Raw genomic sequence first — 24,522 nt, 5'->3', positions numbered from 1 at the left:
GAGCCTGCCAATGAACGTTATGGAGAACACGGACGGAGATCATCTTCAAAGAATCTGGCAACAGGGAGGGAACGACGGTCTGGAGAAAAAGGAAAAAGGAAAAAAAGTTGAAAACAAAATGAGACTAATGACAGACAAATGGTCTGTGTCTAGGATGTTATATCCAGGATGTCTCACCAAAAAAAAAAAAAGGATTGAAGGGGCGTGCGGGAGATATTGAGCTGGGAAGAAATACCTACTTAAGCAGGTAGTTAATTGAAAATGTATGATTATATTAATTCTTTCTTAATGATAGCATTGAAAATATAATGCGATATTCAGCGAAGCAGCCCAGGAAGGTTTCAAAGTTGGCATCTCGATCGAAGCGGATTGATTATGTCATCAGAAATTTTCTTGTCACCGCCCGGGGAACTTTTTTTTACATGTTGATCCATTTCCTCTCGGCGAGATTGAGTTGCTTGCACAGTGTTTGGGGTCCTGGTATTTTTTACTAAGACTGTTTGAGAGAGTGTGGAAGACATCCAGCTACCATACATTCACTGGAATTTGCGCCAGCCTCAAAAATGGCTCCTCAATCGGCGAAGCGGAGTTCCGCCAAAGACGATGATTTCGTATTCACGCTCTCTGACGACGAGAACGAACCCCGGTTCGAGGAAGAAGACGATGGCAACGAGATGCAGGATGATAATGCGCCGGCAGACAACAAGAAGCGCAAGCGCGAGGTCGAATCCGTCAAGCCCAAAAACAAGAAGCAGAAGCAACAGGAAAAGCAGCAATTGAAGAACGCCAAGAAGAACAAGAAGAATGCCGAGCCCGCTCCCGAACCCGAGTCGGAAGAAGAGGAGGACGACAATGCTGCAGCTGATGCAACGGAAGACGACGGCGTCTTAAACCCCGAGTTCGAGTTCGATGTCGGCGGTGTCGCGAACCATGGTGTCACTGAAGGCTTTGATGGCTGGGGCATTGATGACAACGAGGAGAAGCGCTCCGGCGACAAGAAGGCTGTCGATATTGACGATATCATTGAGCGGAGGCAGGCCAAGAAGGATGAGGCTGCTGCTAAGAAGCAGAAGAAGAAGGCTGCCGAGAAGGAAGAGAGCGCCAGCGCATCTGAAGACGACGCTGCATCGGGCGACGAAATGCCCGTTGACTTCGATGACGATGAGCTCATGGCGGATGACGCCTTCGGAATGGGCGCGTACGGCGAGGAAGAGAGTGATGCCGAGGGCCCTGAGCCTGGCTCTGGGGATGAAGACGAGGAGGACGATGAGGATAAGGACGAGAACGAGGATTCCGACGACGACGCTGCATCCGACAACGACTCTGTCGCCACACCCGTTGGTCACCCCGATGACATAGGCTCAGACCGGGAGTCCGATGTAGAGAGCGAGGTGGACGAGGAGGAAGCAGAGAAGCGCAAGGCGTTCTTTGCCCCCCGAAGAAAAGGTCGACACCAAGGCCAACATGGCCAAGATGACTTTCCAAGAATTCAATCTTTCCCGCCCCATCCTTCGAGGTCTCGCCGCCGTTGGATTCACAGACCCGACCCCCATCCAGCGCAAGGCGATTCCCGTTGCTCTACTGGGCAAGGATATCGTCGGTAGTGCCGTGACTGGTTCAGGAAAGACCGCTGCCTTCATTGTTCCTATCCTCGAGCGTCTCCTCTTCCGCCCTCGGAAGGTCCCTACAAGTCGTGTTGTGGTTCTGATGCCCACTCGTGAGTTGGCTGTTCAGTGTTACAACGTTTCCGTCAAACTGGCCACCTTCACAGACGTCACATTCTGTCAATTGGTTGGTGGTTTCAGTCTTCGCGAGCAGGAGAATGTGCTCAAGAAGCGTCCCGATGTGATCATTGCCACCCCCGGTCGTTTCATCGACCACATGCGCAACTCGCCTAGTTTCACAGTCGACACCCTGGAGATTCTGGTTCTTGATGAGGCCGATCGTATGCTTGAGGACGGTTTCGCCGATGAGTTGAACGAGATTCTCACCACAATTCCCAAATCTCGCCAGACTATGCTGTTCTCTGCGACCATGACAGACTCGATCGACAAGCTTATTCGTGTCGGTATGAACCGCCCAATGCGCTTGATGGTCGATTCCAAGAAAAACACCGTATCTACCTTCGTCCAAGAGTTCGTGCGTCTCCGCCCCGGACGGGAAGACAAGCGTCTCGGTTACCTTCTGCATCTGTGCAAAGAAATCTACTCAAAGCGCGTTATTATCTTCTTCCGACAGAAGAAGGAAGCTCACCGCGTTCGTATCATTTTCAGCCTATTGGGCTTGAAGGCAGCAGAGCTACACGGTAGTCTGAGCCAAGAACAGGTATGTTAAACAAATTGCGTTCTATATATGAATAAGGCTAACTTGCCATACAGCGTATCAAATCCGTCGAAAACTTCCGAGATGGCAAAGTTGCCTTCCTTCTCGCCACCGACGTTGCATCTCGTGGTCTGGATATCAAGGGTGTCGAGACCGTCATTAACTACGAGGCTCCCCAGAGCCACGAGATCTACCTGCATCGTGTTGGACGTACAGCCCGTGCCGGCCGCTCCGGTCGTGCGTGCACGATTGCCGCCGAGCCCGACCGCAAGATCGTCAAGCTTGCCGTCCGCGCAGGCAAGGCCCAAGGAGCCAAGATCGCCAGTCGTGTGATCGAGCAAGCTGTTGCAGACAGCTGGGCGCAAAAGGCGGAGGAGATGGCTGACGAGGTGGCCGAGATCTTGCAAGAGGAGAAGACTGAGAAGCAGTTATCTCAAGCCGAGATGCAATTCACCAAGGGTGAGAACCTCATGAAACACGGTGCCGAGATCATGTCGCGGCCGAAGCGAACGTGGTTCGAGACTGAGAAGGAGAAGAAGGTTTCTCGCAAGCTGGGTGCTGTTGAATTGAACGGTCCCAATACCAAGAAGAGCAATGTCAAGCTGAGCAACAAGGACAAGAAGCGTCTCGATGATAGGCAGATGAGACACGATGGTAATATCGGGTGGAAGAAGGGCAAGGGAGATGCGGAATCTGCTAAGGATCCCAAGAAGGGCAAGGGCAAGGGCAGCAAGAAAGGGAAGAAATAAGGGATCTATGAATGTATACAATTGAATACCATGCAAATAGCATTTGAAGCATATCTAATTGGCTATACTGGCTATACTGGCTATACTGGCTACTTGTGTACAAAGTAGAACACCCCCCTATCCTATATAACCTATATAACTTCTAGTGGGGCCTTCAGGGCGATATCTCCAAATCTCCAAATCTCCCACCAATGAAAGTATTCAAGTCGATTCGACGTCAATACGATCTCATTTTCTAAAGAGACTTGATCCCCCGCGCCCCACGTTGGGGCCCAAAATCTTCTCTCCTATTTTTAATCTTCCTCCTTTTCTCATTTTGACCTTTTTTGGGGGTATATCTCCAATTGGGAGCTTATTCTGGAATGGCTGAGCCTCCCAAAACTAGTCTCCCCCGGAAGAGCGCCTTCTCATGCGAGGCCTGTCGCAAACGCAAGGTGCGGATCCCGATCCCCTCGGACGAAACCCGAGATTGCCGAGCTAACTGCTCGCCAGGTTAAATGTAACGGCGCTAGCCCGTCGTGTTCGCGATGCTCCGCGCGCAACGAGCAGTGTGTGTATAGCTTGTGAGTCGATCCTTTTTATTCTATTTCCTCGTTCGCGGTCGCTGATACCTACTTTTTTCCCCACAAAGAGCCCCGACGTTATCGTACACGAAGCAGCTGGAGGCTCAGGGTTGCGCAGTTGGAGGATGCGTTATCCAAGCGCGGTGAGGGGGAAGAGGCGCGGAAGACGACAAGATCGCCGTCATCGGCTGAGTCCAGCTCGAGCGGACCGAAGATAAAGATCGATCCCGATGCTGAAGATCTCACCCGGGCATTTGATGGTCTCAATGTGGAAAATGACGGTCGCGTGTCGTTTCACGGGCCGACTAGTTTGTTCCAGCTGCCCAGTAGGGTGTTGAGTGAAACGGCGACCACTTCGGAATACGCGCAGGAATTGGAGGGTCGCAAAGAGCGGCTTGTTAATAACGCATGGAGGGAAAGGGCATTCGAGCAAATGGCTGCTATGCCGGTATGGGTCAAGGTGGATTTGGATTGTTTGAGGAATGCGTATGCTGATACCACTCCTGCAGGAGCCTTTCCAGTATCTCCTCGACTCGCATTGGTGCTGGATTCAGCCGCTGTGGAATTTCGTCTACCGTCCTGCATTTACACGTCTGTTCGACCTTGCCATTTCAGACGACATATGACGCTAACTTTCCCCGATAGGTGACATGAAAATCAACGGGGCTTATTATTCGGATGTCTTATTAAATGCCATTCTCTCCCACTCAGTACGGTGGTGCAAAGCGGAGCCTCAGGTTGGTCCGCTTCTGGACTCCTATGACGGCGGTGCACAATTCTCCCATCGCGCATTGACTGGGGTGTTCGACTCCCTGAAAGTTGGTTATGCAGGCATTCCCACAATTCAGACATTACTTCTTCTCAGTGCCCAGGAATGCGGCCGTGGAAATCGGACGCAAGCTTGGCTATATAGTGGCATGGCCTTCCGGCTGCTGGACGATTTGGGTATCTCCATCGACAGCCGGAAATATTCAGGATCCGCTCATCTGAGTGATGAGGATATTGAAATACGGAACCGTCTATTTTGGAGTTGCTATTTCTGGGATAAGGTGGTTTCATTGTACTTCGGCCGGGCGCCGACAATGCAGCACTCTCACGTTAGCCCGCCACGCATGATTCTCGATGATACTGCTGAGATCGAAATATGGACACCTCATGGGGTGAGCTTCACTGACGGTGCTCACTATCCGCCGACGCAGGCGCATTCAACTTCATGTTTCATGAAGATGTGCGGTCTGGCGGAAATCTTAAACCAGATTCTGATCCACATATATGACCCAATCCGCCGAAGCACGGACTCGGAGTTCTTTGATTGTGTTCAAGAGCAGGCCAAGAATCTGGGTGACTGGTGGGATGAGCTACCGGACTACTTGAAAATGGCAGCGGTAGACCTTCCTCCGTACTCACCACCGAGCCATATCGTGATTTTGAAGTATGTGCTCAATCCTGCGTAGATTGGAACGCAGTGCTAACTCAACTTTTTTTTCTAGCTGTTTATATCACACTATCAACATCCTTCTCCATCGACCAATTCTCTGCTCTCGGGGGCTGTTCAAAGCCCGCCCCGAGGCACATGATTCCAACCATCTTGTACAGTGCATGGCATCAGCAACATCAATCCTGTCTCTCTTCGATCTATACCGCCGTACATTCGGTGACAGCCACGTCGTTCTCTCTCTCGCATACAGCATCTACACAGCAGCATCGATTTTCTTACTCGAGATCCGAGCCCTGAAGTACGCCGCACCGGGAACACTAGACAAACTGAAGTTCTGCATTTTCGCTCTTGAGAGAGTCAAAGCCGCCAACCCAGTTATCACAACAGCGCTTGGTCTCATATCCCTGGAGCTCCAAAGACTCCAAATCAACATACACGGAGCAGCCCCCGCTCCAATTCCTGAAACTGAACAGGAACAACCCCAGCATCATCAATCCTCACCTCAGCATCACCCTCATCCCCACCACCCTCAGCACAGCCAGTCCCCGTCAGCAGGCAGCAACCCATCCCGCCACGTCTCTCCAGGCCAGCATCACCACCAACCGCAAACATCGATAGCCACGCAAGTCCACACCACCAGCCCGGAAAACCCACCCCTGATGGGAACCTACAATGCGTTCCAGCACCCAGGACCAGGTTTCAACATTCCGCACTCGGGCGAAATGCCCCAGCTGCCGCCTACGCACTTGCTAGGCGGGATGCCGAATGCCGTCATGACGATGGACGACCCCGGATCCTATGAAATCGCGCCTGAGGTATATGAGGCATTCTCGTATGCGCAGCCGATCACGACGAATATGACGCCTGTCTTTGAGCAGGGCTGGGGTGTGCCTTCTCAATGATCTTGTATAGTGTCACTCGGACTTGGTCTTGAAGCTGGGCTCATTTTCGCCCTCTCTTCACGCCCGCCGACTTGATTTTCTTTCCATGATTCCCAAATACATATACAATATAGCAGCCTCAGACAGCCTCAGAACTAGGGTCGATCTGAGGCAGATATATCACTTCGGTGGCCAATGATATAACAACAAGTATTCCCAAGTGCACATCCGTGTAGGGAGCCTTCTTTATAAGTTCTGCAACTTCTTCAAATCCACCAAACCTTAAACCAAAACAAATTTTGATTTTCCATGAACTGAATCAACCGGCTTGTGTCCGAAGTCCTCGAACGGCAAATCCGTATCCGGGGCGCCCTATCAACCACTAGAGTAAACTGTGAAAGCTATTTAGCCTTGACACGCGAAATGATCACAAGCTTCGTAATCACTAGGAAGAGAAGGCAGCTCTACGGCTTCTCGCTATGGAATTTTGGCCACGACGCACCTGTTTCGCCCTCGTTCAACAACACTGTGAAGCGGAAAGAAGATTTAGTTGATATGCAAAACAGACTAGGTATTTGGAATCGAGTAAATGAAAGGATGGAATCGCTATACAAGTCACACATGGGCCAAATAATAACAAAATGGGGTATCAGTAAATGACAAGCATATGTATATCAATGGAATGCAAGGGAAACAGCGAAAAGAGACCATCACAAGGCCGAATCAACAGACTTCAAGACACGACCATCCTTCGACGCAATATTCTGCGGTATACCAGTCGGCGAAGCAACATCCCACTCTCTCGGCTTATCCCGCCACCGCAGATACCACGGCCCGTCAAACAGATCTCCCATCCGCTCAATAGGCACACCCTTCGTTTCAGGCATCCAAATACCAAGGATAGCCAGCCCAGAAAAGCAAATAAGCGCCCAGAAAAGATAGGCACCCCAGACATCAAGCGATACAAACATGTTCGGGGTAACTCGCACAACAGCAAACTGGAAGAACCAGTGCAGCGCCATACTAATCGCGTAACTGACATTGCGGATGCGCGTTGGGAAGATCTCCGTGCCGTACAGGTAAGGCACTGTGCAAAGGCCGATGGACCAGCCAATGGCGTAGACGAAGACCGAGGCAACAGCTGCATTGGAGGCGTCTCTGTTGTCTGCTGAGCGTGGGCGTAGGCCCATGTATATACCCATGTAGATGTGCGCGCACAGCTGCAGGCTCAGTCCAGCGAGCGTGCAGCGGCGCCGACCGAGGAGGTCGATCAGACCCCATGTGAAGGCCATCGTGAAGACTAGTTTGACTATCCCGTAGGCGCCGGAGGAGACGAGGGATGTGGAGTCGCCTGCTAGGCCGGCGTACTGTCCCGCATACGTTAGTGCTTTGTTACTTGGTGTAGCTGATGATTACTTGCTAGAATTGACGTACCTGGAATATGTTCGTTACGTAGTATGTGATGCCGTTCCCGCCGGTCCACTGAGCAATAGTTTGCATAGTAATTAGCAGCCAGAAGCGCTGCCGGTAATTCGGGTTCGTCTGTGTCTCTTTGAATATAGCCCAATGAGAGACAGATGCCAGGTCTGTCGCTCGCTCCCGCTCCCGGGCATCGATAGTCGCGAACTCCTTTGTGATTTCGGCGTCGTCGATAGCCCTGCCACGTAGCCGTGCCAGAGCCTTTAGCCCTTCCTGATGATGCTGTTTGGAAACGAGATATCGAGGCGTCTCAGGGCAAAGGTAGGACAGACCATATGCGATACCCATAGGGATTAGTGGCACAGCCTGAACTAGGCGGTATTGGGTTCGCGTGGTCGCCATGTGGACGCTAGCACCATAGTTGACAAAGAACCCTGTAACAAAGCGTAGCGAGTCAGATTTGGGGCCGAATATGTATACGATGTACGCTGTACAGAGGGTCAAAGCTCACCCATGGCTAGAAAGGCCAGTAAGAACACCATGTATATCCCCACCACTAGACCTCTCGTCTTAGCAGGGGCTATTTCGGCCAAATACAATGGCGCAGTCACTGTTAGACCGCCGGCTCCTAACCCGGCCCATATGCGACTAAACAAGAGCAGTCCGTATATACCGGACGCGAATACTTGGATCAATGTTCCCGTTGCCCACACGATGCATGCTAGCCGCCACGCCACCAGGCGCCCGAGTCGATCATTGAGATCGAGGACTATCAGAGCACCGAATGCTGCACCTAGCACGTTGAAGGAGGAGATGTTCGCTCGTCGATTAGCTAGCTCTGTTTCGTCGATCCCTCGGTGTTTAGTGAGGTTGTAGTCGGACTTGAACGAGGGGAGGGAGACGCTGGCGCTATAACCACCCTCGTCATAGCCTGTGGAGGACAAAGCGCAATTAGCAAATGGCTGCTTGTATATTGTACAACATATATTACCGCCGATCGTTGTCTGATAAGCTAGTCCAATAGTGGGGGTGTTCATACCTTTGGGAATCCCGCCACAGGCAATGACAGCAATCACTAGGGCGAAATAGGGATTGGTCGACCATCGTGACGTGGTCCATTGCATGGCCCCTAATAAAGTTATGCGGGCTGTGGGGGCATATAAGCAATAAAAGCCGATGGAATGTGATCTCTAAGGACTCGACGAAAGAGGGAAGACCGGGGGTTCGGCTTCCGAGCTAAATAGGAGTTCGGTCAACGTCCGAGCTTTGTCCGTCTGTCTTGTCCTGTGTTTCCCATGTCTTAGGATTTGAACAACCAATTGCTGCAATCCCTGAACGATTCTGCATATTGCTTTACTGCTTTCTCGTATTACAATGACCTCCAAGTGACTCCATACTTTAATGTCGGATCGCGCCGCAGCTATCCACTTTTTGGCTCCGCTTGACGGCTCTTCAGCTCATTTAACAGGCCCAGGCGGCGGCTGAGGGACTGGAAAGTCCTCCTGAACGGACAACTTCCGAGCTCAAAATTTTCCAGCACCTGGCCACAAGCATGTGCGCGTTGTGGAGTGGGTCGTACAAGGCCTGCACATCGTATTCGATACAAATTGTGCTCTTGGGACACAATGGGTGCTTTTTATTGAAAGCTCCTGTATTGAAGGCACTTGGATCAACATCCACGGATGTTGAACGGTGAAACCGGCATGGTACTTCTTACGTCCTGCCTTAGGGTGAGATCGCCTTGCTGGAGCTGCTCTCCTGTGAGTATCTCCCCAGGACTTTACTTTCGCTTTTTTTCTTCTGTACCTGTGCCTACCTGTTTACTATTGGAAACCCGCCGCTATCTCCCTTTGTTTACGACCCGTTCGGGATGCTGACCGCTGCTCAGGCCAAACCCAATATACTCCGCGGGCCTCCCTTGATATCGCTTGATATCATTTCCACCCGCGTGGAGCAACGGCGTTCAACACATGGCTCGTCCACAAGTGTATCGCTGAAGCAGAGACTCCCTCCAAAGTCCTGGGATAGTCACATGCACGTTGTGGAACCTGATCGGTTTCCTGTCTCTCCAACAGCGGTATATAAACCCACCCCGCATACGTTACCCGAAGCTCTCGCCTTTGAGTCGGACCTGGGCGTTGAGAACCTCGTCTTTGTGCAACCGTCAGTTTACGGAACGGACAATTCATGTTTATTAGATGCCTTGCGAAGACTTGGTCCCTCACGCGGCCGAGGAGTTGTGGTGGTTGACCCTGCCACCGTCAAGCCGGAGACTCTAAGCGAATGGCATACCCTTGGAGTCCGTGGACTGAGGATCAACCTTCAATCTGTAGGGAAAGTGATGGATAAGTTCGAGTTGGAAGAGACCTTACTCCAGCATGCTGAGCTTGCCCGGCCTCGCAACTGGGTCATCGAGATATATCTTCCCTCGATATGGTCCCGATGGTAGAGTCGATCCTGCCGCGACTAGGCGTGCGGATTTGTATCGACCATTTTGGCAGCCCCGATCTGACGTCGTGGGAAGATCATGGTGCGACTTTCAATCCCTACAATCTTCAAGGGTTCTCGTCCTTGATCTCCCTGCTTCGCGCAGGGAGGACATATGTTAAGATGTCTGCGCCGTATCGACTCAGCAAAGACGACCAAATGCGTGATCTTCAGGCTATGGCACGCGAGTTCTTGTCTGTTGCACCTAATAAGGTCATCTATGCCACTGATTGGCCGCACACTCGATTCTCTAGCGTTGATATTAGTCCATTCACCGAATGTTGCTTGGAATTATGCGCGACCAAGCCGGGGCTAGCGGAGCGTCTGTTCCGCAGGAACACCGAGGAGATGCTTGGGGTAGACTCCGATTGAAGTGGCTGCATTTATCATAGCTATATAGCATCTTTCGGCGCTGAGGATATGGAGTTTGATGGTCTTTCTTCTAGTACTGCTTGATTCGTGCAACTGTTCATACGGCTTTGAGCGGTTTACCTATGCTGTCATCTCCTAGGCCCAGCCTTCTAAAGATTAGTCTTAACACATCATCCTGGGCAGTACGTCCGTCATTTATATAAACACCAGAAGCGAGGTGTGATATATGTTCGATGCCTATTCGGTTGAAATTATTGACATCAAAACGTCAAGGATGAGCTAGTTTCTCATCCCGGCAAGTCATAACGCGGGTTGTTTGTGTCCAACTGTCTTCGTACCCTTCTCCAGTCTAAACATCTGCTGCATCCTGGAAGATCACATGGCCGGTACAGATCTTCTTCGGGCCCTGGGAAAAGTAGAAGAAATCAGATTAGCAAACTCCGCTAGCCAATTCAACTTTGACTGAAACAAAACTCACAATAGTATAGCAGCAAGCTGGCCGAGACTGATCCTCACACAGCTGAGGCACCTTCAGTTGATCACCTAGAGTAGTAGCCTGTTAGACAAATCCTAGTGGTCAAATATCACAAGATTGCTATACATACAGTCCAATGCTTCGTTTGCCTTCGAGTTTCCCTGTGCAGGCGCCATATCACGGCAGCAGTAGGGCTGCTGAATCATGCCGGTGTTATCCTCGGCGAATTTACAGTGCATATTGATCTTTTTGGCCGAGACCAGGGACAGAACGGCAGCGAAGGCGAGAGCTGAAACACGCATTATGGCGGCGATGGTATGGTAGCTGGTGGAAGATCGGTTGGCGTGATATCGAGGTGATGGGAACGTGTTTAGGAAGATCGGCTCATGTATACCCCAGGGAAGAATATTTTTCTAGGGCAAAATTTTTGTCTAATGAATTAGGACTACGAAGGAGAACTCGAGCGGCCAGATGCCTTGCTCCATTGGCCAGCAAGGCGGGTTCCTAGGTTGTGTTTTGCTTGACTAGCTGCGCAGGTATGAAGGCTGCTCATAGTTGCTTTCATTGGTGGATGGGAGGCATGGCTGGTATCTCCTTGCATTCTTCATCCCCTGTGAATATGGAGGTTTCGGGAGTGTTGCGGTTTATGCTGGACAGGGGCTGCTCTTTATGTTGTACTAGTAAGCGTTGAAGTATGGCTAGGGGGGAAGCAGTAATGTAGATCATTGCTGTAGAGATCGCTGTGTCTCTATATGAGCGCATTATGCGACCCTTGGTAAATGGGTACTGTCAAGGGATGAGACTTTGGGACCTGGATGAGAGGTTGTCCTGCCCAGGTGTATGATGCTCATTACATACTCCGTATATTGCAACAGATTAGGGCTATATTTAGATGGATCCGATAACAGTATCGCATCAACCTTGGAAAAGCCCAAACACTTGTCCAGTCCACTTTATAATCGGAAACTGCCGAGGCTTATGCAGGTGCCACGTGTAATACTTGGATGTTCTCACTTGCCAACCAAAGCCCACGGGGGTTTGATGTTCAAAAACCAGAGCCCACGAGGCTTAATGTTCGAATATGGTTGCCTGTCCAGCGTGCCAGTACTCTCCGTAGTGGACTGTGGGCTCCCTTTCTATTTGTTGACTGCCCAAATGCCTTCCAATGTTGAGTCAGGTGATGTTTTGTTGAGGCGCCCCAACGCGGTTACCTAAGCGGATAAGATTCATGGATAAACACACCGCCCGGTCTCTCTCATACAGACCCCCCTCACTTTCAGATCTCTAGACACATCACCACATTACTGTGGTATTGTACGTCTTTGAAAACCATGAAACGCAACTCCTCAGCACCCGCCGATATGGAACGCTCTGTCTACATTCCTCTCTGCTTCTGCCTCATCTCTTTTGCCGTTATCGCCTATACCCACTAGTTGTCTGCCCGCGATAGCGTTCTGCCCCAACAGTGCCCAGGCGAAGATGAAAGGATCTCCTGCTGTGGTCCTGGATTCTGAAGTCTACGGTGCCTCGCCTCCTCCCGAAACTCTCATCGCTGTCTCATCTTGTAACACAACATACGAGTCAATCTCCACCGGTCACCATACCGTCATTTTCAACACTGAAGACTGCCCCTCCGTCGCAAGCAGAATGTGACCGGCAGGGTAGCATGGCCTGATGTGGATGGAATGGCTGCAAGTCATCGGGAGATACCTTCTCAACCTCTCTACGCAAACATTCAGGCACCGCCATCCTTCTTCCTTCCACGCTCCCAACTGCTGTCTAGTCCTTCGACCAAGAGACTGGCTATCTCACTCCGGTTACATGTTGTGACATGGAGCCAAGATATACGCCTGGACTCGATGACCTCTTCCTTTGCGTTCATCACATTTTGATACCCTCTTCCCTGTTACTATTATACTCCGACATATTCAGATAGGGCCGCGGCCCTTTTCTATCTGAAACATCTTTCAACAATCATTGGCCTTCGTTGGCTTCGATCAAGTATTGGCTTATTCCGGTGCTTCAACCCTGGCTCTTAAGTTATGAGTTGTCTGATCGACATTATTTCCTTGTCTGCTACCTCGAGATTGATTCTGGAGTGCCGGTCACTCCCTGTCGCTCTTTTGTGAACCTCTTATACCCATACATATATAACCTATGAATTTCATAATCTTACATCTTAACGGAGTAAACACAATGTTGATTTCACGTGCAATAATAAACCAAAAGTATCAAGTATTCCCTCCCAGGTGCCCAGGTGCCCAGTAGGATCTAGATCGGATCACGTAATCACTGCTGAGAAATCGCCCTCGGTGACGGAAGAACCAACGCGCATGAACAAACCCCGATATCGTCACCACAGCGGTTGTGTCTTTTCCGACCCCTCTCACCTCAGCCTGTACATAATTGCTCCATCTTCCCCTCTTCCCTCTCTCCATGCTCTCCCGCTCCATCCAATCATCCCGGATTAGCTTTCGAGCCTCTTCATCTCTAACCCCGTCTTCCGTCGGGCAAATCCGTCCTGGTCGTTTGACCAATCGAACTCTGGCGACCATCAACTCTCCCCGCTTCACCCCTGCGGACCCAATTGCTACCAATTCTCGTCTCTCTACAATCTCTCGACACGTTTCGTCTGCCGCCTCTAAGAACCAACAATCATCCAATATGGCTCCCGTCGAAACACAGCAGTATGACTACATCGTCCTCGGCGGTGGTAGTGGTGGCAGTGGAAGCGCCCGCCGCGCAGCGGGTTGGTATGGCAAGAAGACCCTGATTGTGGAAAGCGGGCGATCTGGCGGTACTTGTGTCAACGTGGGGTGAGTACAAGGCGTAATGCTATTATACTGGATTGCTGGATTGACCTTTCTTTCTGACAACATTTAGATGTGTCCCTAAGAAGATGACATGGAACTTTGCGACCATCAACGAGACGCTCCACATCGGAAAGAGCTATGGCTACGACATCCCCGATAACGTTGCTATGAACTACACCCACTTCAAGAACACCCGTGACGCCGTCATCAAGCGGTTGAACGGCGCCTACGAGCGTAACTGGGGCCGCGAAGGAATCGACCTAGTCCATGGTCGTGCTGGCTTCGTCGAACCCCACACTATTGAGGTCAAGCTGTCTGACGGCTCCGGTACCGCTCGCTACACAGCACCCCACATCCTGTTGGCGACCGGTGGCCGGCCCAACATCCCCTCCGTACCCGGCGCTGAGCATGGTATCACCAGCGACGGATTCTTCGAGTTGGAAGAGCTTCCCCCGAAGATCGCCGTTGTCGGTGCTGGCTACATCGCCGTTGAGCTTGCTGGTGTCATGAACGCAGTTGATGTCGAGACTCACATGTTCATCCGCGGCGAGAACTTCCTGCGCAAGTTCGACCCTATGATCCAGAAGACTATGACTGACCGCTACGCGGCTGCTGGTGTCAAGCTCCACCGCGGTCACGGCGGTTTCAAGGAGGTGCAACTCATCCGCGATGGCAAGGGCAAGGATCGCCTGCTCAAGCTCATTGGCCATGATGGCACTGAGCTCGAGGTCAACGAGCTCCTCTGGGCTGTGGGCCGTGCCCCCGAGATCGAGGACTTGCACTTGGATATCCCTGGTGTCAAGCTGAATGCCGGCGGCCACGTTGTGGTTGATGAGTACCAGAACACCTCGGCTGCGGGTGTTTACGCTCTCGGTGACGTGACCGGTCAAGCTGAGCTGACCCCTGGTAAGTCGCGATCTCCATTTCTCCGTTTAAAGAAATACACTGACTCAATCCCGCAGTTGCCATTGCTGCCGGTCGCCAACTTGGCAGCCGCCTCTTCGGCCCTCCCGAATTGAAACACTCCAAGATCTCCTACGAAAACATCCCTACAGTCGTCTTCTCGCACCCGGAGGTCGGCTGCGTCGGTCTCACCGAGCCTGAGGCCCGCCAGCGCTACGGCGACGATAAAATCAAGGTCTACCACACCAAGTTCACTGCCATGTTCTACGATGTCGGCTTGTCCCCCAGGAGAAGGCCAAGAACCCCACCGAGATGAAGATCATTTGCGCCGGTCCCCAGGAGAAGGTTGTTGGTCTGCACATCCTTGGTCTTGGTGTCGGGGAGATGCTTCAGGGCTTCGGCGTTGCTATTAAGATGGGTGCTACTAAGCAGGACTTTGATAGCTGTATTGCTATCCACCCCTACTAGCGCTGAGGAGCTTGTGACTATGCGGTAATAGAAAAGTAGAGGTATGTGTGAATAATAGTCTAGAATATTTCGATATTATACTATTTTAATCTCTTGTTCTTGGGCTAGTATATCTCTCAAGTGAGCCAAATAACACAGGCTACTGCCTGAAAGAGTAAAACATCTCCAGGTCAATATCCCTCCATTCCCCTGTTTGACAAGTGCAGCGAAGGAGAGAACCAGCGATGTATACCTAGAACTAACCTCGAATAAAGAAACAAAGAGATAGGGCAGACGACTGTAAGAAATCAACCTTGGAAGCCCTGGAACTCCGCATTATTACTGGTAGCTGCGCTGAAGGACTCACTTAGGGCTTGGAAAATATAGAAGTCAAATTCAACACGTTACCTACGTGTACCTATGCTAGTGACGGATTTAGTAGGTCAATATTTTGGTCAGACACTACCGATGAATTCTTGGTTATCAACAATCTAAAGTAATCCCTACAGCATACATAGGTAACTCTCACATTTACTTGTCCATGATCAGCATAACCCCGCAGCCCTGCCCAGGTGGGATGGCGATGAGTAATCCCACACAAAAGCCCGTAGACTGCCCCGCAGACAAGATTATTATATCTTTTCATCTGATCATATCCCAATCCTTTCCGTCTGAACTACATCACTGGCTAATTATCGTGCCAAATACTGCAGAACAAGCAGTCGATTAGCAGCACAAACAATCCGGCAATTTGCTGATCCCAGCAGATTCATATGTACATGCTCAGGCACGTGCGCAATCTGAAACAGTAGGCGGTCTGTTTCTGCCGCAAAAAGGGTGTTATAATCAACTTTAAGGATACTTCTTTCGCCCTTCGGGGCATATGGTCAAATGAAAATATACAGAGAAGATTAGCATGGCCCCTGCACTAAGGATGACACGCTCAATCAAAGAGAAGCTACCTATTTTTTTTTCCTTTTACAGACCCTTCATTAGTATTGTAGGGTGTCAGCTTTTTAGCTCTATACAATACCTTTGCTACTTCATTAGGACATCACGTGCCACTATGGACGGTCGGTGTTCAATTTGCACTATGCGCGAATGCAGAAAATAAATGGAATATTTATCACAGCCATATTTTTGGCATCTTTTTTTTTGGCAGTTGTCGGTGCATAATGTTGTATGCAAGAATAGCCCCTGCGAACTTTATAGCTTATGTGGGGCTTTCTTTGCCGTTGGCCTCGGAGGCGTCAACTGATGGCGAGCTTAATACTTGTCGCTATCCAACCAAGATAACCATAGGAAGGTTAGTATCTGCATATATACACATTAAGCAGACAGATGACAGCCCAGTCTCTCTTTATTTAGAGCCTTAGAACGAAAAGAGAGAAGATAGACAGCCACAAGTCTTCTAAAGAGCCCCATTATCAGCACCACATTTCAGCCCCGCATAATGAGAGTCCCCACATAGAGAAGAGATGGGGAATATCGGGGTATCCCCTTGAAAACTACTCAGGAGAATTTCCCCCATTGAATCATTCCTGTACCGAGCAATTCCCCTGGAACCAACAAGATAGCTTTTTACCCAACTACATACAACATGGCGAACAAGCTTAACAGCTCCCCACCCTTCCGGGCCGAGCACATGGGCTCCTTACTACGTCCAGCCAACCTGCTCGAGGCACGCGAGAAGATCACCAAAACCGGGATCTCCGCCGAAGCCGCCGGACTTCCAGCCATCGAACAAGAAGCCGTCCGCGAGGTTGTCAAGATGCAGCAAGACCTCGGGTTCAAGGCCGTGACGTCTGGCGAGTACAACCGCACTCGATTCTGGGGATTGATGTGGGATGAGTTCGAGGGTAAGTGATATAATAATGCCAACGTCTATGGACCTATCTATCTATATACAAACAACAACCATGCAAAGAAAACATAAACTAAAAGACCCCCAGGAACAATCCGACTCCAAAACGCCGAAGCCTCAATGTTCAGACTCTACCACCCAGACGTGGTAAGCCTACTCGAAAAAGAGCGCAAAGTAATGCCCGGCGAGTCCGTGATCGCAGGCAGCAAATTATCCCACAGCGTCTCAGCCTCCCAGTCCAACCTGCACGAACTACAGCTCGTGCAGGCATCGCTGCCGGAAAGCGAATGGCACAATATCAAGCTGACGATGATCACGCCTGCGTGGTTCCACATGCGCTACAAGCAAGGACGCGCGTACACGGCGGACGCCTATTCCAACGATGCGGAGTACTTCGCCGACGTTGCGAAGGTGTATCGTGCCGAGCTGGCGTCGCTGTATGCGGCCGGTCTGCGGAACGTGCAGTTCGATGATCCTGGTATGGCGTATTTCTGCTCTACGGCGTTCCGGGAGGGATGGGAGAGTGATCCCGATAATGAGGGGTCTGTGGAGGATTTGTTGGATGCTTATATTAAGCTATACAATGATTCGCTTGCTGGGTTGCCTGCTGATATGCATACGGGTATTCATCTTTGTCGGGGAAATTTTATTGGTGGGCGGCACTTCTCTGAGGGGTCGTATGATATTATTGCGAAGAAGTTGTTTGAGGACTTGGATGTCGATACTTTCTATCTGGAGTATGATACTGAGCGGGCTGGGGGCTTTGAGCCGCTGAGGTTCTTGCCGAAGAACAAGAATGTTGTGGTTGGGGTTATTAGTACCAAGTTGCGTGATTTGGAAGATAAGGAGGCTATGAAGGAGCGTGTTTACTCGGCTGCTGATTTTGTTGCTGAAGGGTCTGGGGAAACCAGGGAGGAGGGCCTCAAGAGGGTTTGCATCAGTCCTCAGTGTGGGTTCAGTACTCATGAGAGTGGGTATCCTCTTCTTGTTGAGCATCAGAAGAAGAAGTTGAGTCTGGTGAGGGAGATTGCGGATGAGGTTTGGGGAGAGGCTTAAGATGGGGATTCTGATTGACATGGGTTCCTTTCCAGTTCAACAGCAGAGAACCTTGGTGTAAACGTACGTTCTGTATTCAACATGGCTTTTGGTGGTATGTGGTTGCGAGCAGTTTACTAGCAAATCATTAAGATGAAATCGTTTCAATTAAAAAAATTGATAGACTACAGTGACTGCATCTACGAAAAATGATACCCAATCCAGAATGTCCACACGGACAAGTAGAGCACATCGGAGACAAGGAAATCACAGCGTAAATGCAGGTAAATTCGGAAACATCAGGTAACGTGTATGAAAATGTGTTCCTTACGCTTGGCGATATGAAGGGCGGACAGCAAATTATCCTTAGTTCAGTTCAGAAAACCAATTGCTCGTAGATCCAGATGGTAGGATTTGTCAAGATAGTCTCAAATCACACGCGGGTAATGACCATGCCGACAGTCTGACCACGCTCCAATGGATCCCAGCGCCAGAACATTGGCGTATTGGCCTGGTGGAATCAATAGAGATGCAAGTCGTGGTAAACGGCGCCTGCGCCGTGGAAGTGCCCCCGGAGAAAGGAGGATGCAATATTCGAAATAGCCGGTGGCAAGCTCAGATATTTTGCGACGGGGCGTGAAGACCACCTGTGGAACTGCCCGTGCCGACCTGATCCAGCGCGACGGCGTGAAGCGCTGGTTTCTCGGAGACATGAAGAAGGCCCTCTTCTTTAAGTTTCATTTGCTTTCTCACCCACTCAGCCACTTCTTCATCCGCTGTCATGGCGGATGTAGCGGCATCGCCGGAGTCAGACTCCTCGGGTAGTGGGGCGCCATCGCCACCTGACTCGTTTGGTGGCTGCATGAGAGGGGCAAGCCAAGGGTGTCGGAGTAACATGTTGTAAGTCGGACGATTTTTCGGGTTCTTGTCGAGGCAGGCCCGGACGAATGCGTGCGCTTCTTCCGAGAATCCCTCTGGTAAAGTTGGGGGATCTCCGTGGACGATAGCCTAAGATGGGGAAGATGAGAATGTTGAACCTGGAAAAACTGTTGTCAGAGGACTCACGTGTAACTGGCTGAAAATGTTGTTGAATGTTTCCGGTGGGTATGGGTATCGACCCATAGCGCATTCGATGATGGACAAGCCTAAACTCCAGACATCGCTTTGCACGCTATATGTACCCGCACTCGGCGCTCCCGACTGTTGCATTCCACCTCCGGCAATTCGTTCAGGTGCCATATAACTCTGACAACCGATATTGGTCTTCGCAATACTAGAGACCAGATTTCCGCTGACGCCAAAGTCGCAGATCTTGACTTGGCCCTTGCTGTTGACAAGGACGTTGGTTGGCTTCACATCGCGGTGAATGATATTGTGGTCCTCCTTCAATGATTTCAATCCCATGATGGTGGACAGAGCCACCTTCCGCAGAATGTCCTCGGGAACACCGCCTTCGTAGAGCTTATCGATCGAGCCGCCATCCATGTACTCGACACACATATAGACGGCACCTTCCTGGAAAAAGGCTCCGTAGAAATCGATTATGAATGGGGATATACAGCGGTGTAGAATGTCCAACTCCATAATGATTTGTGCAAACTTGGCTTCGTCCAACTCCAAGCGAATCTCCTTCATGGCCATGACCACGCCTGAGAGTTGATTCGGCCCAGGTTCTGGACTTTCGTCCTGGCCTGGAGGACGACTGACAATCCCACCCAACCCCAAACCTGGCTTTCGTAGATGCGGGCGAGAGTGCCGAACCTTGTAAACCGTCCCATAATTACCTTTTCCCAACTCATCCAAGCGATCTACTTCATCCAGTGATATTTTGAAGCTGTGGCCTGACGAAAATTCGACTCCACCTCCGTGTAGAATAGCTTTGTTTTTGAAGCTGAGAGTGCCCTCCTTCGTGTCAATGAACTCAGAGTATTTGCTGAAGGCAGACTCCCCATTTTGCTCGCCCTGCTTCTCATCATTACCTGCGGCAGGAGGTGACGGACCAGTGACATCTGATAGCTTGAGATTCGGCTTCATGCGCTTCGCCGCTAGCCCTCCCGGTCGAGGCGAAGGACCTGGGCCAGCGGCGGGCGTAGGGGAAGATGACCAATTTTGCGGATTAGGCCGTGCGGCACCAGGGGGCATGCCGCCAGCAAGCGCGCCGCCTGCAGTGCCTCCTTGAGCCATGGGGATCTGCCCCGTCGAAGCAGCAGTATGTGGCTGTGGAGCGCCCTGGCGAGATAACGAGAATGCCTTCATTTTTGCCATAATATCTTGATTTAATACACCGGCTCCCTGCGCGCTCATTGAGGGCTTGGGGTGTGGTGAGGTCCCAACGCCCCGCCGCGCAGCATTGACCTGACCCAGGTGTGTGGACGAGGCAGATAAGCCGGTCCCCGAAGATTCGCGGGAGGGGAGGACAACGGTGCTCGGGGTCTGTCGGGGACGCGGAGGAACCGTAGGGTCACTGGGAGAGGGAGCATCGGCTTCAGGTGCGACCTCCTCAGGGGCAAAATCTCGTCCATCCGCCATGGCGCGATGAGGGTGGGCTATCGGGGAAGTCGAGCCGACACCAATGGCCGGTGTAATTGCCGTAATTATGCCGTTTTGGGTCTGGCTGCACCGGATGGCAGCACTGTAGGAAAAACAAGCGAAAGCAAAGGCGACAAGCGAAAGCGAAAAAAGGTGATCTGGTAGAGGGAGAAAGGAGGGGCAGAAATGGCAGATGGAATCGCAATGTGAAGTCACTTTCGGGCCGTGATAGAACGTGGGGAAAACCGATTTCAATACCGTATTGTATATTTCCGTACTCTGGGCCATTCGGTCTTTTTCCTTTTCTCTCCTCTATCTTGATGTTTACAGATAATTCCTTTCTATATCATATCCAATCTATTCACACACTCTCTCTACTGTTGTGTGTAGGGAATTGAATCTCCAACCGGCCCGCTACACCAGCCAATCACATGACGCCAATCAGGTCAAAGCAGGTTTTCTCCGTGTTGTCCGCTTGTCTGCCGTGTTTCGATTAAAGAAAGTGGCTTACGGAGTATATCATTTAATATGATCTGTGTAGCTGACGACAGCCTGCATCCCAGTCATTGATTAGCCGGTTTTTGCATGTCATTTGTCTCCCATTCGAAATGGCCATGCCAAGATGTTGCCCGGGTCTGACAACCCCAGTTGTGAGACTCGGAAAACAAGCCCTTTTGAAATCATCGTATTAATCCGGTACGCTCGGTCATGACCCTGCACCCCATTGCGAGTCGTTGACTCATTCTACTCCACTGTTCTCCCGAGCATGGCCGATTGTTGGCTCGGAAAAATGGTCACATCGGGCCCCGACAAAGTTTGGGGCCTTGTTTCCAAGTTGGGGAATCAGCTTAACCTAGATAGAGCACGTTCCTCTAACCCGGGATGAGATAAGGTTCCATTGGTCAATATACTTTGCTTTTGGCTGTGCATGTGCTTAGTATATCGCTACAGTGGCGAACGAATGAAGGTATCGAAACTGTACCTGAAAACAGACCTCCGGGGTTTGGCATAGAGCGGGGCAGAACGCCTTCGGGCACGAACTGTCTTATTCGAGGTCTTACCCCGACATTTGAAATCGCCTTCAGCGAAATATTCATTGCCCACTCTTTTATTATCGAAAACCGTTATCTTATTTGCATATTCCAACTGGTCATTTGGTAATTCTCATTACAAACTTCCAAGGTTGTTTGATTTAAGCTTCTAAATCTTATCATTCAACATGTTCCAACTTTCACGGCAAGACATATCCCCCGTCAATAAGTACATCACTTCCGGTCATAAAGGTAGATGCATCACTGGCAAGGTATAGGTACAATCCCTTGATTTCCTTCACATGGCCTTGCCTTCCTAGTGACGACATACGGTATGCCTCCTGGAGGGCGGACGGGCCGGCTCCCATCTTTGTATCGAAGAAACCTGGCGAAACGATGTTGACCCGGGCGAAATCCCGCCACTCACGGGCAAGTGATTTTCCAAAGTGGGTGACGTACGCTTTGGTCGCATTGTAGACAGGCTGGTCAGTAGGAACATTGACGATGTGTGCGCTCATACTCGAGGTAATGATGAGATTGCCATAGCCTTGCCGTGCGAATACCTCACCAGCATATTTAGCACAATACACAATGCCGTCAACTAGTTCAGGTCAATACCACGATATATTATCTTGTGGAAGGAACGGATCCATACCATTCACAGACATCTGCTTCCGGTACTCTTCCAGAGACTGTTCCAAGATAGGCTTCGAGATCGCCATGCCTTCTCTAAATCAGCTGCCATACACCAAAGTTGCTGTGGGAAACTAACCTGCATTGGCAACGAACACATCAATCTTGCCAAAGTCGGCCACGACCTTTGTAATTGTCTCGGATACTTGAGTGGACTCCGAAACTGCAGGTGACAGCTTAGCATTTTGTCGCACTTATGAGAATGAACCTCCAAGTGCCCGCTTACCATCGACCTTGTAAGCAAAAGCCTTTACACCATGCTCCTTTGCTAGGACCTGAGCTTTCTCGATAGCGGCGTCATTTCTGTTAATATGGTTAACAGAATTACACCGGAGACATACAATGAATAGAAGGGAAACTTACGAATTATACCACAGGGCAACATGAGCGCCAGCTTCAGCCATAGACTGTGCTATCGCATGACCAAGTCCATCTGCAGCCCCAGTAACAACAACCACCTTTCCGTTCATTTTGAACTGCTCTAACACATTTGAAGGCGTATCCGGGAATGGACGAGGAAGCCCTCCCGGCTCTGAGCGCAGTCTTCAATGCTCATAGACATCTTTTATGCGTTTTGTAGTGGTTGAGGTTTGGAAGAATGATGGGAGAACCCCTCATTATAAAGTATCCAATGTGGTGTCCCCGTTGACCCACTGTCGGTGCAGTGTTGCCCGAGACGATCCAAGGCCAAGCATCATGTTGTACATACGTGACCTGGGTCTTTCAATTGATATCCCGTGATCATCAAAGAGAATTAAAGAGACCCAAAGAGCTGATCTAACAGTCTATATATGGAAATGATGGAAATAAGAAAGTGGGGAGATGCGGGATCTTTAAAGTCTACTATATCAGATTCACTCTAGGGAGTTTATCCTTGAGCTGTTCCGAATTGTTAGTGTATGTATGTGTCTGATAACTCCCTGACCATAAGCGGTTACACAAACACAGACATGACAATCCCGAGGTCTTTTCCTAACGCCGCACTTAGCGACAGCGGGCAATAAAACAATTCCCATCCTTTGCAACACACCACCCGCATGCCAGGTATCCTGTGAACAAGCAGAAATTATCTACCAATATGATCCCCCACTTGTTCCCTGATACGGTGACCGCACCATCATCACTGGTCATCCTCTGTACTAGACAAGTGGTTTGATTTTCCTCATGCGACATGAGACCGATGGATATGTTGGTGATTCGGAACCTAGTGTAAAGGATGATACGTCCGTAGGAGACAATCTTGCCGAGAACTGACATCTATTGTTTCCTGCGTCGGAGGCTATCTCCGCGGCCCGGGCCTAGGTTGATTCCAAAATGATCATCAAGAGCGAAGATCGGGCAGTATCACCGGGATCGACCTTGAAGATCAAAACTAGAGTTTTCCACAGCTGCCTAGAGCTATCAGGAGTTGTGTTTCAACTCTGGATCTCTCAGATGCTCAACCTCGTCTATGCTTATAGTGGAGGCTAATAGTAGGAGATGTCACTACTGCAATGAAAGGCTCGGAACAAGCCAACCGAGATGATATACAGGAGATCTGTTAAGCTCATCGATCGTATCTTACGAGTGACTAAAGTCTAGGGTGAGACTTCAATCATCTGTTACAATTCTCTAAAAGATCAAGAAGGTTGAGGAAGAAGATACTTCCGGATGACCTTCATTCTCAGGGAACAAAACCATTCCTGCCGGTGTTGAATAGAAAGTCTCTGCTAGCTATTATTTAAAAAAGAGTCCAATACTCGAAGAGATATAACAACATGTAACAGGTGCCAAGAAATTTCCAAATGGCACCGGCAGGATCAGCTAAAGTTCGCAGTTTGCTAGTAGCATCGCCAAAAGGAGTGAAGAACAAGTGTATAATACAAATAAAGCAACCAAAGTTAAAGTAGGCATGCCAAGACTGTAGTTTTTTATCATACATAATCTTCGATTCATCGACTGATAACTGTCGCCCAGCAGGACACATAAGTCAGGTTATAAATATTACTTCTAGTCTCAGGGCTTAAGGTGGCGACCTAGAATCTTCGAATGCGTACCCTGAAACATATCCTCAATCCTACTATTTGTCACCCATTCAGAAGATCCTCAGGAGATTGTGCAATATGCTGAATACGGTCATTGATGGGGTTACTCGTGGTCACACCATGCTGCCAGAACATGCGCGCACGAATCCCAACGGGAAAGATAGTAAGCATGGCGAACTATGAGTTCTTGAAACGTACCTACATTGAGATCTGTGATACGATAATAAGGAAACATTTGATTTTGATATTGGTTCGATAGGGTACCACAGTTATGCCGATCTTGCGTATGACTCTCTATCGGGTAATCGATTAGCACGCTTCGGGTGTGCTGTACACCTCACAGCCCCATTGAGCATGGTCAATTACCGTGAACGGGTGTATTAGCGCCTGAGAAGCAAAGACGCCACATCAAATTGTTGGGAGATCAATCCAAAGCAGATTCATGATGGCGCAATGTGTCTTGGGTGTGGCAGGTGT

The 24,522-nt window shown here is 50.1% G+C and overlaps 9 protein-coding genes across 9 annotated transcripts; 5 read left to right on the top strand and 4 right to left on the bottom strand.

The window, feature by feature from the left end:
* Positions 1-563: 563 nt before the first annotated feature.
* drs1 (putative ATP-dependent RNA helicase DRS1) lies at positions 564-3,071 on the top strand (the record flags this gene model as incomplete). The annotated part of the gene is made up of 3 exons (XM_057288082.1): positions 564-1,446; positions 1,487-2,325; positions 2,379-3,071. The coding sequence occupies 3 exons, from the start codon at positions 564-566 to the stop codon at positions 3,069-3,071; spliced, it is 2,415 nt and encodes an 804-aa protein (XP_057154165.1).
* Positions 3,072-3,433: 362 nt separating this feature from the next.
* On the top strand, positions 3,434-5,974 carry N7519_001303 (putative C6 transcription factor; the record flags this gene model as incomplete). Its single annotated transcript, XM_057288081.1, has 6 exons — positions 3,434-3,505; positions 3,564-3,634; positions 3,731-4,082; positions 4,144-4,225; positions 4,280-5,066; positions 5,125-5,974. 6 exons carry the CDS (start codon positions 3,434-3,436, stop codon positions 5,972-5,974), a joined length of 2,214 nt encoding a protein of 737 aa, XP_057154164.1.
* A 689-nt stretch (positions 5,975-6,663) lies between these two features.
* On the bottom strand, positions 6,664-8,496 carry N7519_001302 (uncharacterized protein; the record flags this gene model as incomplete). The annotated part of the gene is made up of 4 exons (XM_057288080.1): positions 6,664-7,320; positions 7,388-7,806; positions 7,884-8,303; positions 8,412-8,496. The coding sequence occupies 4 exons, from the start codon at positions 8,494-8,496 to the stop codon at positions 6,664-6,666; spliced, it is 1,581 nt and encodes a 526-aa protein (XP_057154163.1).
* A 746-nt stretch (positions 8,497-9,242) lies between these two features.
* On the top strand, positions 9,243-10,231 carry N7519_001301 (putative TIM barrel metal-dependent hydrolase; the record flags this gene model as incomplete). Its single annotated transcript, XM_057288079.1, has 2 exons — positions 9,243-9,817; positions 9,874-10,231. 2 exons carry the CDS (start codon positions 9,243-9,245, stop codon positions 10,229-10,231), a joined length of 933 nt encoding a protein of 310 aa, XP_057154162.1.
* A 349-nt stretch (positions 10,232-10,580) lies between these two features.
* On the bottom strand, positions 10,581-11,008 carry N7519_001300 (uncharacterized protein; the record flags this gene model as incomplete). The annotated part of the gene is made up of 3 exons (XM_057288078.1): positions 10,581-10,637; positions 10,710-10,774; positions 10,837-11,008. The coding sequence occupies 3 exons, from the start codon at positions 11,006-11,008 to the stop codon at positions 10,581-10,583; spliced, it is 294 nt and encodes a 97-aa protein (XP_057154161.1).
* Positions 11,009-13,142: 2,134 nt separating this feature from the next.
* On the top strand, positions 13,143-14,890 carry glr1 (glutathione-disulfide reductase GLR1; the record flags this gene model as incomplete). The annotated part of the gene is given in 4 exon segments (XM_057288077.1): positions 13,143-13,522; positions 13,590-14,425; positions 14,482-14,693; positions 14,711-14,890. The coding sequence occupies 4 exon segments, from the start codon at positions 13,143-13,145 to the stop codon at positions 14,888-14,890; spliced, it is 1,608 nt and encodes a 535-aa protein (XP_057154160.1).
* A 1,579-nt stretch (positions 14,891-16,469) lies between these two features.
* On the top strand, positions 16,470-17,789 carry N7519_001298 (cobalamin-independent methionine synthase II family protein; the record flags this gene model as incomplete). Its single annotated transcript, XM_057288076.1, has 2 exons — positions 16,470-16,728; positions 16,822-17,789. 2 exons carry the CDS (start codon positions 16,470-16,472, stop codon positions 17,787-17,789), a joined length of 1,227 nt encoding a protein of 408 aa, XP_057154159.1.
* A 594-nt stretch (positions 17,790-18,383) lies between these two features.
* On the bottom strand, positions 18,384-20,297 carry pbs2 (mitogen-activated protein kinase kinase PBS2; the record flags this gene model as incomplete). Its single annotated transcript, XM_057288075.1, has 2 exons — positions 18,384-18,776; positions 18,834-20,297. The coding sequence occupies 2 exons, from the start codon at positions 20,295-20,297 to the stop codon at positions 18,384-18,386; spliced, it is 1,857 nt and encodes a 618-aa protein (XP_057154158.1).
* Positions 20,298-21,528: 1,231 nt separating this feature from the next.
* Positions 21,529-22,491, bottom strand: N7519_001296 (uncharacterized protein; the record flags this gene model as incomplete). The annotated part of the gene is made up of 5 exons (XM_057288074.1): positions 21,529-21,929; positions 21,984-22,052; positions 22,101-22,184; positions 22,248-22,324; positions 22,385-22,491. The coding sequence occupies 5 exons, from the start codon at positions 22,489-22,491 to the stop codon at positions 21,529-21,531; spliced, it is 738 nt and encodes a 245-aa protein (XP_057154157.1).
* Positions 22,492-24,522: the final 2,031 nt, after the last annotated feature.

This window comes from Penicillium mononematosum (genome assembly GCF_028829835.1).
Source record: "Penicillium mononematosum strain IBT 11891 chromosome Unknown utg000001l:1.0-4488741.0:1.0-4491989.0, whole genome shotgun sequence".
NCBI lineage: Eukaryota > Fungi > Ascomycota > Eurotiomycetes > Eurotiales > Aspergillaceae > Penicillium > Penicillium mononematosum.
This window is presented reverse-complemented; position numbering and strand designations above follow the sequence as displayed.